Source organism: Grus americana, chromosome 1 (genome assembly GCF_028858705.1).
Source record: "Grus americana isolate bGruAme1 chromosome 1, bGruAme1.mat, whole genome shotgun sequence".
Classification (NCBI taxonomy): domain Eukaryota; kingdom Metazoa; phylum Chordata; class Aves; order Gruiformes; family Gruidae; genus Grus; species Grus americana.
The window spans coordinates 101,737,344-101,751,637 of NC_072852.1; the positions used below are offsets into that span (position 1 = coordinate 101,737,344).

Sequence of the window (14,294 nt, forward strand, 5' to 3'; positions counted from 1 at the left end):
AAAGACTTCCATGCTGGTCTGTCTAGACAAATTGACTAAGAGTATTTATTCCCATCCCTTTCTGGAAGATAACACAAGCTTCAGAAAAGGATCATGTGAGTTTCAGTCAGCCCTCTAAACAAGAAAAATGTATTTAAATAGTGTTTGTTATTTTTTACTATTTATACAAGCAATGGCTTTGTGAAGTATAATTGAACCTGATATCATCCCTGTCACTGCATTAAGAAGATAAAAATTATAAGCTTCACTGTAAAAGCATGCACTTAAGTTTCATCATCATAATGTGCAATCTTCTTCATTATCATAATAAAACTTGCTGTGTAGCGCTCTCCCTGTGGAGAACTCTTTGCCAATGGTTACATTCACAGTTGCAAAGTAAACTAACAGTTTCCTCCATCAAAGCAAGCTGTGCAACTTTCAGGCACCTGTATAGGACGTGCCGGAAAGGTAAATGCAGGCAGATATCTCTTTCTCTCCACACTTCCATGTGTGGGCGTGCTTGCTGGACAGCCCACACGAGGCTTGGGCGTGCTGCGCTGCAGGGCTTTTGCTGTGAGAAACCCTGTAAGAAATTTAGAAGAGGGAACTGGTTTGGGTCAAGAAGGGCAAGGGTATTTTTTCTGTTGGAGGCTGAGGATTCACTGTTGGCTACAGAACAAATACCTCTTCCCATAAGGCACATTTAAAAAAAGATAATTATGTGAAAACAATGGTGTTATGTTAGTTCATGTGGAAAGTTTAGCACACACACATCTGGAGCAATTAGATGGGATCTTCTCAGGCAATCTGGAACATCTGTGCAGGATGCCTCCGTAATGGCAGTGCAGTAACGAGGATGTCATGGCAATTTTTTTTATATGTCTATATTACACATTGGCTCAGCTTGAGGTCTAGTGTGCTGTTGCTGTTGCCAAAGCCTGCATGTCCTTTGGCTTTACATTCCCAGCATTGTCATTCCTGGTACGGTTCTGCTTTCCATGACAGGATTTCCTGGAAGAGTATCAAAGCCGTCTTAGCCCTGATCATTTGTTTGGCAGTGAACTGGCTGCCAAAGTACCCGCTCACTCCATCAGATTTCAATCACCCGGCATGCAGTGTGCCACCAGCTTCTCCAGCTCGGTAACTGGGAGCTTGTCAAATGCGGCTTTTTGAAACAGTAAGAGACATCACCGTGCTATGAGCAAACAATGTTGGAGGAGGAAAATCAAATAAACCAGAGAGTGGTTCAGGCTTCCAAATTTATTCCCATTTCCTAATCTTGACCAAGCAATGACCAACCATTTACTTTGTGACATTTTTTTGCCACCACAAATTATTGTTTTGAACTGACTTTGTAAATTGAAACTAGCTTCCTTAAACGACAAACCCCAAAAAATTATGTGGAAAATGCTCCTTATTTGGGAAAGTTACAAAAGTAATCTTGATTCTTTTCTGGTGCTGAACCCTTTTTGTGTGTGTCCCTGAACATCCTTAATTCAGCCTCCTTACCTTGAACCTAAGGATATTTCCATGTGGGATTCATCTGGGACTGGCAGGGTTGCTGTATATGGCTCTGTTTTGGCACAACAATTGCCTGTGTGTCTCGGTGTGGTGTCTTGAACTGTGCTGGGGAGCAGTGCTGGGAGCGGACATGCATAGCTTCTCCTTGCTGTAACATTCAATCTCAGAAGCCAAGGAAGGGGGGTGGCAAAACCCCAAGCTCATGTATGCAACATAAAGCAGAAGAACCAGATTCTGCTGAAGACATGGTTGGTTGGTTTTCTTGACAAAGTTTCTAAAATCTCTGCCTCAAAGCCTATGTTTCTGAAATGACCAGTTAGGCAGAAAGCAGGTGATTACAGCAGGTCGACAGGAGGCACCGGTGTGTGGGTGTCACTTCAGGGCCATAGCTTGTGCAGGTGATGCTAGTCATCCACCTGGGAGGTGGCTGCAAAACACTGAGTGCATCGGGTCTGGGACATCGTTCCTGTGCTGCCTTGGGGACTAGTGAGCAAAATTTTCCAAAATAGAGGTTCTTCCCAGTGGCCCTATGGAAAGTCAGGGACAGCTAACAGGGTGAGGGTTTTTCTTGAGGTGTTGATGACGTACAGTGTACAAAGCCCCGTCAGCTTTGCTTCCTGCTTTCTGCTGGTCCCTACTCCACTGCTAAGCCATAATCATTTTCCCTCTAGTTACCGTCTGAGGACAAAGGCTCCTGAAGCGCATGCAGGTTGCCTAGCAAAATCGAGATGCAGCAAGTGAAATAAGGAGAGGTGCTATTTGAAGGTGATTGGTGCTGATTGCCTACTAAAATGGACCACAAGTGGTGAACAAACAGGCAGGCTGATTAAAGAGGAACGGTTAGTGTGTCGGTAGAGAGTGGTAATACTTCAGGTGGGAGCTGCTGTGTTTAGGTGTGTGAGAAAACTGCCTCTATGCTACTGCAGTAGTAGCATGTGCATTAGATCGCCCCAATGAAACATTTCACAGTCCAATTGAAAAAAAAAACAAACTCATGAGAGGTTTTCATTAACAGTTTTGCTGCTAACCAAACCAGCCTCGGTATGACGCAGAAGTCAGTTTCAGAAACTTTTAACCCTTCTTTCTTCTACTGCTGCTGCGTTACTTTTAAAGCACAACGCTACTCTCAGACGCAAAATAGTGTCTAGCTTATAATGATTTTTGTTCATATGTACAAACCCCAGTAAAAAAAGTTGAACACAATGTACACACTGGGAAATATAATCCGGGAATATGTGTCAATAACATGATTGTTCTGTAAAATAATCCTGCCCACGTTTCCCTTCAGAGATCTCTTCCTCTTTATGCGAGCTGTGTCCACATTGGAGCCGCTGGCTGCACAGGCCCGAGTCTCATTCTCTTCACAGCGGTCTGAGAAAGCAGTCAGGTCGATGTCCACATCCGTGTCGTGAAAGCAGCCATCGAAAGCCATTGCTTGCACTGCATCAATAGTATACATTCCTGAAGCCTGGCAACAAAGAATAGTTATTCTGCATTTAGCAGGAGCCATTTTAGTAAATTATAAATAAATAAAACAGAAAAGAAAGAAAACTTTCTCTTCGGTGTTGTTCCCTGTGTGGAGAGCATAGGGAGAACAGGGCTACCCCTCAGTATTGCTATCTGCGGGGCCTGCCCCCTCGGGCAGGGCATGAGTGAGGAAGGGGATACATGCGATAAAACACGCTTGCCTGACTGATTATTGCCAGCTTCTGGCTGGGAATGTGTGCCCCAGCTTCTGAAACAGAAAAATTAAACTCTGCCTCTCCTGTAGGTCTGCATTGCTGGAGTTGTGGGAAATGACTTCAGATGTTTCCATGAGTAGTTTTTTGGTGGGATTATCAAATCATGTGAGCAGCACATGCCCCCTTTTTGTGATTTTCCCCTTGTAATATTCCAACAAATGAGTTTACATGGGGGGATATTCTTGAAGCAAAGGTTTTAAGTGACTGCTTCATGGAAAGCAAATGTTTCGCTTGTGAACGTTTCTGCTTCAGGCACTTTTTTCTAAAAATGACCTTGTCATTCATCTGATCTTGGGACAAAAAGGCATTATTAAACCCATCTTCCTAACCAAGAATGGTGAAGCAGGAGAAGGAGAAATAGACACTGCTTCACAGGAAACAGGAGGGAATATTACATGAGTGCAATCTGGGGTATATTTCAGAGAGAGGAAAAATACCTTGGTCAATAGGTATTTGAGGACAGAATGAAGGTTACCTTCCTCTAGGGGAGGAAAAAGGGGAAAAAATCAGGAGGTGTACTCCCTAATCTCTGCCACAAGAAAAGGAAGGGAGAGAAACCTTCTCGAGACCCAGAGAGGATGACACATTTCCTCCCTTCAGCCAAGTAAAGAAAAGTGAGATACAGAGATGGTTACTGTACTGTTATCACAGTGGCATATCAGGATTACTCTGTGGCTTCTGCGATGCTTTCTGAAGGCAACAAAACACAGAGGTTTGTACCTTGCCCCTTTTTTTGAGTTGCTTTCTCTCTTCAATTGTGGTGAGATAGTTCACTGCTGCATATTCGATGACAGACAGGAAGACAAAAAGGAAGCTGATCCATAAATACACATCCACAGCCTTTATGTAAGACACTTGAGGCATTGAGGCACTTACTCCTGTCATGATGGTTGACATTGTCAGCACTGTAGTTATACCTGCCAAAGAAAAAGGGGAAGTTATCATAATATTGGCCAGCTGGTTCTGTTTAGCTCATCACCATTGCTTGGACAGCACAGCTTTGTGAGGGTGTATGATTGACACTGCCTTTAACTTCATTGCACAGGCTCTGAAAAGTGGAGTGAACCATGAAGGACCTATCACATACAATACTGAAACCAGAAAATCATCTCTCTGCTCAGTGCATGCAGTTAGAGCTGTGGCACACGAGGTTCAAACAGCAAGGACACAACACCAGTGATTCAGCAGCATAAGGAATGCATTTCTGTGACAGCTTTAGGCACTGCTATAGAGAAGTGAAAGTAGGTTTGTGGTCTTGCCCCGCTTCCCAGAGCCAGGATCTCTGCTATACACTTTCTTGTCCCAGAGAATCACCAAAGAATCACCAATTTCCCTTACAACCCTTTCTCAAGTTGTACTTCTTGAGAACATCTATCAGCTTGTACATCTCTGTTGTAACTCCTTGTCTCTCTCAAAACACTCTAGCATAAAAATGCTATACGAATTGAAACTAAGAAATATTTTTTTGTTGACTTCAATGTGTCCAGAATTTAATGGTCATATTTTCAACCTCTCCTCTTACATGCAGCTATTAATCTCATTTTGTTTCGCTCTGTCTCAGGAAAAAACCCCACAAACCCACCCACCAACAACCAACACTAAACCAGGCCCTGCTTTTAAAGAAATGAAGGTAACATTGGAAATGAAGCCATCTCAATAACACCCATGAGACAGCACTGGCTGATAGTGTTGCCTTTCAACTGGGTCTCAGTGTAGCCTTTCTCCAGTTTTATGCTAGTTCAAGTCCACTGGAACATACAAGAGTTCTCCCTCTCCCTCTCTGCAAGTTCCTTAGGTTGAAGGATGGAGTTTGAAATATACTGTCTAAGAGGAAATCTATTTATTTAAAATATGTATACTCTAGGCTAGGGAGTTAAGCTTTTAAAACTTTGTTGTTAAAATTGCCTATAAATTATGTATGCTTATGCTAATGAAATCTGCCTTATTCATAGAACTCCTCATGCACAACCTTCTGCAGAAATCCATATATAAATTAAAGAACATGATCAGCAAAACCGTCTTGACAACATTACAAATTTTCTACTGAGAATTAAAACTTTATTTTTAAAGATGAAGTTAAATTTCTTATAAATAAAAGGAATTGGTGGATGCATTAATAAAAGTAGGTAGGAGGTACCATAATTTCTTTTTAGACTGACAAATAGATTCATATCTCATGTATTAATAGCTTTAGACTGTGCCAATAGAAAGGGATCTGCGGTAGCTACAGTCCTAGTTTTTGTAGATTGATATAGGTATAGATAAAAATTGAGGGCTCCCTCAGTACATTCAAGTTTCTTGAACAAAGATCCTCAGATCTTTCACTTGCCTAAGAAATATGGCAACATACAGTTGGCTTCTGGGACTAGCATCATTGAGAAGGAAGAGCAGGAGCTTCTTTACTAATTCTTAAACTGACAGTTGCAGGACTCAGATGCATTATGGTTACATTAGATATCTTAATAAATTTCTATCAGATCTTCACACAGAAGCTAATCTTTGGAAAAAAAAAAAAAGAAAAGTACTCATTCCAAGGCCATCAGCATTAAATTCCCAACAAAAGGCAGTCTGGAAGTGGTATCAACTGATTCATCACTGAGAAAAACAATAATGTTATTAAAAAAGCACTGTAATTAGTCTTTTTCTCCTGAGCTGTGGTGTTCAGAATTAAAACTGAGAGCAGAAAGATGCCCAGCTTACTCTTTGGCTTCCACAGAAGCCTGTGCGCCTTGCACAGTTAAGGCACCAAAGCAAGGTGCCTAACAAAGAAAGGCTTTGTAACATAGGACAAGCAGGAAACTGGTTCCAAGTTGGTAGGAAGATATCAAATGTTTCTAGAGAGAAAGTAGAGCCACAAAGCTTTTAGATAGGTTATGCTATGCCTATTAAGTAACTCTGATGAACCATGGATTTGGAGAGGGATCTGACTACCTGTTACTACCTGCTACTTTGCTGGGAAGAGGGGAGGAAAAAAAAAGTCTTTGCAAAAAAACCCCCTCAAACCCCAAACCAAATGAACAAACAAACAAAAAAAAACCCCAGAGATTAAGTAAAATTCTACATAGGGAAATCTGCAGAATTGTTCCTTTTTCCTGTGGTGTGTGAGCTGTTTTCTAATATAGCAAAGCCAGTCAGAACAAACATCCCATTTCCTAACATAGAGGTTGACTAAAGGAATTTGTGGTAGTGACAACAGTGGCAATAATACTGTTGTTCAGGCAATTACCTGATATACTTGCTCATGACCTATGTAAATAAGAAGCTAAGGTAACTCCAAACCCTTCTATTCCTCCCAGAAGAATGTACAGTAAAGGTTTACCTAGTGATACCCTGGCAGGAACAGCTCTTCTGTCAATCCAAAATGAAACCCAAGACAGCATCACCATCAGCATGGCTGGGAAATAGGATTGTAGCACAAAAAAGAATATATGTCTCCGGAGTGCAAAGTTTATAAAAAGTCGATTGTACCAACCTATTGAAAAAAAGAGAGAGGAACAGGTTGGAGGAGAAGAGATCTGTGTTATTTGTGAGCTCTGTTCACTGGCCCCCTCATTCCAGGAGGAATGGTGTATCCACATCAGTAATAGTAAACACCTAAGAAATATTGCCACCACCTTGGTTTTATATAGTGCTTTACAAACCGTCCATCATACCTCATTAAAATACCGCTGCCTTGGGAGTAAAGCATCACGACTGCATGAATAAAATACTATATCATAATTGAGGTTATGAAATTGGGGGGGGGGGGAAGTAAATAGACTTCAAGTGAAACTGCCAGGAGAATACAGACAGAATATAATCGCCCAGTCCAGTTGGCACAGTGAAGCCAACACCCTGACTCCCCCCAAAAGTAACTTGCCTTGTCTCACGCTAGGAATACCCAGCAACCAAGCAGCACTTTTTCTCCTACGGGCAAACCTGTTTGCCTGCCCAGCGTTGACTTTAGAGGAAAGGGTGCCACCTAGTGAATTTTGAGGCATGGTCCTTCTGTGCGGCAAAGCGTGTGTGCTACACCTCCTGCCATGGGAGGGAAATTAGTTTACAGGGAGGTGAAAAGAAGACAAAAGTAGCTGGCTGCGCAGCATCTGCCTGTCCAGTACAAATAGAGACATCAATGAGCCTGTGTTGGAGCAGTCATGCCATCACAAAGAACCACTTTATAAAAAAGAGTATCTCAACAATAACCCCATCTAATATTAAACACGTCCTATGTGTTTCCAGTTGCGGAGAAGGTTTTTGGTTTTAAAAATTATTGTCCCCAAAATGGATTGAAATTGTTGCTTCTTTGCAGGCCAGGGAACTCCAAAAGCCTAAATGCTATGCATGTCTAGTTCACTGAGATTGACAGTACAGGGTAAGCAGAACCTAAAATGCAGAAGGCTGCTTTGTGAGCAGCACTTTTGTTCATTTTTTGCCCGAGACTCTTCAGGGGGAGATGGCTCCCCTTATAGTTGTGCTGATTGTTCCCCACTAGTACTTACTTTGGGGGGCGGGGTCTGTGTGTAATCATTTTCTTCCAACAAGAAGCAAAATAAAAGAACAAGAGAAAGTGGAACCTCCTGATTGAAACAAAAATTCAAAGCTAAAGCAAAGCACCTGTCTACAAAGGGCAGTGTTCTAATTAACAGATGTGGTACATCCATTTATTCAGGTACTTCCCAGTGGTCTCTGTGGCTTAAAAAAAGTCTTTCCTTTCACCTTTACCCTGCTGAGTAAGCTCATCATCAAAACATCTGCATGTAAGTGTTAAGCAGTTATACTTCCTAAAGTCAAAGGTGCTGTGAAGTTGCTGCAAAGGCCTGCGTACAGGGGTGGTGTGAGGTTGCGCTGTTGTGCACAAGACCGTATTTGCTTGCATAAGTGTTTTTTGATGGGAATAGCAAGGCAGAAAGAAGCCAGCTGAGTTCCTGGAACCCAGTTTCAACACACAGCGATAGCAGTTTGGTGGAAAACATCCCAGTCTCCTCCTTGCAACAAGGACAAATTTGACGTAGCTCTCAGCAAGGCTCAGTTATGATAGTAAGGTATCATTCGCCCTCTTCTCAAATGACAGTGGCTTTTGAAAGCTGGAGCTCTGTTCTTAGCTCATACATGAGCAAGAGATAAGGATGAAGAACCTGATCAAGCTGTGAATTCCTCACTGCTTAGACTGCATCATAATTTAAACTGGAATTTCTGCATTCAATATCAGCCACGGCAAACTTGAATGGCTCTTTTTTAAATGCAAATCCTGTAAATAAAATACTGTAAATAAATCTATTTGCAGCTTTCCTGTATGTCTCAAAGGCTTTTTTTCCCCAAAGTGTTATGCATTTCATCATATTACATGGAATAATTTCTATTTTATTAATCTGCCTTGATATAAAGGGCAATATCCGCACTGAAATGAATTGACTCAGACTGGAAAGTACAGTAGCAAGCATGCTATTTTATCGGGTTAAAAACATATGGTTGGATTACTTACACAGAGAAGTATTTCAAAATTTATAATTGCATGTACAAATACAGAGAAAATAAAACGCACCTTGCATGAAATCAAAACTATAATAAACTCCTAAAGCCTTCTGCAGTTTGCCAGGAAGTGTAGTTCAAGATCTATAGGGAGAAATAAAAACCTGTCTGGGACAGATACCTTTATTTAAACAACGTAGCACTGACATAAAGGGATTTTTTTTTTTCTGCAACTTTATGTATAAACATGGAACATTAAGCAAACCATGAATTAGACCTCAATAGGTGATAAATGCTCTCATGTGGAAACCTTATAGTTAGAAGACTTTTAATGACATTGTACAGCTCCAAAAACGAGGAGATTTTAGACAATAAAACACAATGGGGTTCCTGTTGTGTGCTTTCTAGTTCTTTAGGATTTGTATTTTCAAGCTTTTCTATGTAACCAGGACCCAAAGATTCCTGTAAACCCAATACTCCAGTGGCTTTCAGAGAAGCACCACGATTTTGCAAGAGCTCACAGCAGCGTATATTTGGTTGTTGCGCCTTTTTTTCAGGTTCTTATTGTCAGATGTCAAGTTACAAGTATTATTATGGCCTCTTCTTCTAATACCAAGAAAGTGTTACCTTGGTAATGTAAAGAGAACCGAGGACTTAGGCCGACAGACCAGTGTGATTGACAGACCTCATTTAAACCGAGATCTCTCAGCAGTTAACAGTCATTCATTAGCAACGAATTTGAATGTGAAAGACATTCTGCATGATTGTGTCCCGTGCTTCTCTGTTCTAATGACAGGGGCTTACTATACCAGTACTGCTGTAAAAAGCTAGTCCACTGGAAGCACTGAATTCTTCGATGAAAAACTGAGAGAGGGAGATGTGCTCATCTGTGCTCAGGGACTTGTTTCCATGTTTCCAGTATAACATCAGATCGTCTTCATTGTATGCATCTATGAGAAAGTAAAAACTAAATCACCTCTTCTGCTGGAATAACGCTTCTGTTTTCTTTTCTTAGGGATGGGAGACCACTCAAACAATTTAGGAAAACTCCAAAGAAACATTCTTTTCACATCAATTTGCCAGTTAGTTGACAGGGAAACTGAGTTGCCGAGACCATATTCCACCTTGTTCCAAGGGAAGCCCGGTCCTGTGCCCTGCCAGCAGCTTACCTGAACGATGGGGGACACGGGCATGCTCAGGGTCACAGGGCACATAGGATTGGAGCTCTGGAGCTGCTATGCTGAGCAGACTGCCAAAACACTGGGGATCTGTTCTCTTTTCCAAGACTAAACAACAAACCAGCATCCCAGTTTTACTCATAATCCAGATAAAATAAATTCTGAGATACCAAAAGGCTCTGCAAAACAGAGTTACCTTTTGGTGTCCAGCTCTGCAGCTTACTACAGACAACTGAGTCGGGGTGAGAAAGCAGACATTTCACAATAACACAAGCACTTATTTTCATTTTTCCATGAGATCAGATATTGACATCTTATTTTACTTTTAACTTGTGCCTTTTTCTCAGGAAAAAAAAAAAGTGATTTTTTGACAGAGGAAACATTTTTAGATTTAGGCCTTGGAATATCAACACGGTCGAAACAAAGGAGGGTGCAACATGTTTTTTCTATCTTCCCAAAGCTCACTGAGTTCTGGAAAGATCCCAAACTGGCCACAGTTTAATTTGTACAGGTTGAAGGGTTCAGGTCACACAGCAAAATAAGTGAAAAAGGTATTGTGAACAAGATGGAGTGCTAATAAGAATGCACATGTGAAGAACAGGTATGAATTAAACTTACAGCTTTCCAGTTCTAAAGAACAGTTCTGAGTGTCCAGAGGAAACCTACTGAAATCCATGAAACACATAGCAGAAACTGTTATTCTGCAGACAGGAACAGAAAAACAGAAATTAAATTAAAAAATTCACACTACCTTAGGGCTGTACAGACATCTTAGTGAGATCCCCAACCAATCTGCTGTTTAGAATCGCGATGCCTGAGTTTTTCTACTTTTTTTAGACACTTTTAAAATTGTTTCAAGATAGTGAGATAAAACTAAGTCAGTGAGATAACATATTTTTTAAACATAAATAGTCTTTCTTATTAAGTACATTACCTTGGATTTTTAAACCCTGTACTGACCTGATCCTTCATTAGCCTTTCACACATTACACTTTGAAGGGTTACACTTATAAAGACTAACAACAGGAGTTCACATTTCTTGACTGGATTTTTCATAGATTGAAGTAGATAATATTACAGATTAGAGCAAATATGTTCAAGTGCCATTCTCCCAGCTAGAATGGTTATAATATTTAATTGCATAAAAAGATAAGCTGCTACTTCTGGAAGCCTACTCTCCTCTTCAACACCATGGAAATGTCTTATAGTCTAAAAAGCTTAAGGAAATCTGGGTAAAGACATTATTTTGCATTCCACCTGCTTTTTCACAAATGTTTAGCAGATAAATGTCCCTCGACATTTTAACCAATAAAAAAAAAAGGCTAGAGGCAGCAATTTAAATAAGGTAAATATTGTTAAATTTCCCTTTCATGTCACAGCTTGCATGTCATTTGATGTTTTAGTTTGATTTTTTGAGTTTTCCCCAAACTGAATCCTACAGGGATTTAAGTGATAAGGGATATACTGGGTGTATAAGCGATCTTTGAAAACTTGTGATCAGTAATCACGCTGTAGCTGAATTTAAACAAGTGTAAGATTTTACTGGATTGAAATGAGACTGTAAGAGTGGTACATCTTTAAAATCATGCATAAGACTTCCAACTATGGATGTTGTTTCAGTCTTTCAGCTATTGACTAAAGGATCAGGGGAACAACAAGAAAATGTTGATTGAAAAAAAAAAAGAAAGAAAGACTATTTTAGCAACAAATCTGGATTTTTGTTCTGCTTTGCTTCAAGAAAATCCTGGATGCTAGGCACCGAAGAAAAATGGTGGAATATGCAGATTTCTTGCACATAAGTATTTGGAATATAATCTACCCACTGCATGTAAAACTGGCAATACAAAAAGGGTGTTTTAATGAGCATCTGATTCTTTAGGAACATAGCACCACTCAGGCTAGAAACACATCGTTTCACCTTAATAATTTTAAAACTTTGGTTCACCAGCCTTTACGTCACCCCTTTCCCTGCCTCTCAGTGTGCTAAGAACTGATAGAGAAGGAAAGGAAGAGGACAGGGCACCTGTCCTTCATGCTTATGTCCAGGAAGAGATCCACAGGTTTGGCAAGAACTTTGGGGCTTTGCTATTCACTGGCACAGGACGGTGAGGCCGGCTGCAAGCTCACCTGTATGTCAGAGCAAGGAGTCACCCAGTACACAGCATCTGGTAATGCAGGCTTAGGGAAAGGTAGCTGCGCGAGCAGAGAGGACGAGGGCAAGGAAGAAAAGTAGAGCACCAGCTTGCAAATGTGATGCAGGACACAGGGCAAGGGGTCCCGTCACGGAGGGGATTCTGAGCACTGAGCAAATGTAGTAAATTGATTCACACTGTGTCTGTCCCTCAGCTCTACTTCTTCCTTTTCCTTCCCTCCCATCTCACTTTTTCCTTTCTCTCCATTTCTGTCCTTCCCATCACACGATCCCTTTGGTCTGTAACTATTTGTGCACAATTTCTTACAGTTAATCTTGATGACACTTTACCCCTCCAGCAAGCTGACAGAATGTGTTTACCCATCTTCTGTCTCTTTGCCACTCTTCCTTCCCCCAGCTGAACGTATGTCATACCCCTCACATGGAGAGCCATCGCTGTAAGCCTTAGTATAGTATGTAGTTCCTCTGACCTCTCTCTCTCTCTCTTGCATGAAGCATGGAAATGAATATAGCCACAAAATGCATACTTCACCTCATTGTTTCTTACTGGTCAGTATGATTCTTGAACGCATGCTATATTAAAGCGGTGTACAGCTGCTGTTGTGAGGGTTTCTGCATGTCTTCATGAGAGGGTAGAGAAATTCATTACTTGTTGGAACAATTATTACCTAGCCAAAATCTCAAGTGCTTGCATAAATCTTCAAACTATCCAGATTAGATGAAATATCACCTATGTGCACAGGCCTAACTAGTAACAAACAGGAGAACTGTGATTTCTGCAATGCACAGGCCTCAGGGCCTTTACCCTAGGGGGAAAATTCCTCCATTAAAACTATTTCTGCCGCATCATCCAAATCTGCTTCATAAAGAAAAGCAATCAGAAGTAGATAGAAGGGAGACACATTTAATGACCTTGCTGTTCCAGTCCTGGAATTGCTATTTCGGTTTCCAGTTCCTTGTAGTCACACAACACACCTGTCTAACATTGCTGGTATCAGCACCAATAATCTGCTCTCCGTGCCTATCTGGAGCCCCGATTAATATTGATGGCATGTTTACAGGTATCCTAGGGCGAAAATAGCTGAGACAGACAGTTTTAAAAGACCCAGGGGGAAGAAAACCACATTTGTTCTTTGCTAATAATTTTGGGCTTTACTTACTGTACAGTAAAACTACTGCAATATTGCTAAAGCCACTGGCAATGAATTAACACTTGATAAACTTCAGCGCTATTTACTACAGATGAAAAAACTGCCACTATCCTGTGACAGAAAACAATATGTGAATGATAGAAAAATGTTATCTCTGTTATCAATCCTAAATCTATTTTCCCACTGGTACAGTGGTCACCAGTTCCCGGTATCTCATGCCAGGGGTTTAATGCCAATCCAGTATCAGAATCTTAACTGCAAGTATGTCCATTAATTTCTCACTGTACAGACTATTGGTCTGCAATTTCAGTCATGTATTTTCTTATAAAAGGGTATTGTTCTTACCGTAGACTGAAGAGTACATTGCCATCAGGGTATACTCGGAGCATAACATTTTCCACAGTTGTATCATGGATGAAAGATCTTTTGGAGTGTACAAAAAACACATCAGGTACCCAGATCTTTTTTATCAGTCTTCCATCAAAAGTCATACTTTTGTTTTTGTTACTACGAAATGAAAGTCTTTCATCCTTCCAGTAATGTCTGAGATATAAAGTCATTGTGAAGTCCTTCATTTAATTAAAAATAAAAGAAGACAATGCTTGTTTTATTCACATACAATAGAAAACAGTACAAAGTAATCAACTCATGCAAAGGATCAATTTCTTCTCTGGACATCATCTGAAGGATCCTCGGTGAGAGGAATCAAAAGCCACTCAATGAGTTTAAATATAGATTGGAACTACTTCTGAGATACTGCCTGTTTGCCTTCTCACTGGCGTCTGAGACTGAGGTTCATACTTCATTTATATTTAGATACAACTTTTACAGATTTCAGTGGTCTGCTGGATTGGGCCATCAGTGAAGTGGGAAAGAAACTTTAAAACCAGCCAAAGACAAATAGAAAGGTGTTTCCTTTGGAAATCTTCACAGGCTTTTCCCAGAATGGACTGTAGTTCTCTTACAAAGAGATTAATTTTGAGTTCTTCATGAGCATTAGGTCAATTTGTAAAATTCATTAATCTGTACCTTTTGCACAAATATTGCACAGAGGTTTTAGATTAGTGCATTTATGAATGACATGCATGATAAAGAAACAATATGATTAAGTTCATAGGAG

At 40.6% G+C, this 14,294-nt stretch overlaps 1 protein-coding gene across 5 annotated transcripts in view; it reads right to left on the reverse strand.

Annotated features, from left to right (window-relative positions):
• Positions 1-2,309: 2,309 nt before the first annotated feature.
• The window catches only part of GABRR3 (gamma-aminobutyric acid type A receptor subunit rho3), a 65,650-nt gene continuing 53,665 nt past the window's right edge, over positions 2,310-14,294 (reverse strand). For all 5 annotated transcript variants that reach the window (XM_054812554.1, XM_054812553.1, XM_054812555.1 and 2 more), the window contains 6 exons: positions 13,520-13,743; positions 10,490-10,572; positions 9,503-9,643; positions 6,562-6,714; positions 3,963-4,159; positions 2,310-2,968 (listed from right to left, as the gene is read on the reverse strand). In XM_054812554.1, coding sequence (XP_054668529.1) covers positions 2,666-2,968; positions 3,963-4,159; positions 6,562-6,714; positions 9,503-9,643; positions 10,490-10,572; positions 13,520-13,743 — 1,101 coding nt within the window. In that variant the 3' untranslated portion in view covers positions 2,310-2,665. The remainder of the gene's footprint in view (positions 2,969-3,962; positions 4,160-6,561; positions 6,715-9,502; positions 9,644-10,489; positions 10,573-13,519; positions 13,744-14,294) is intronic.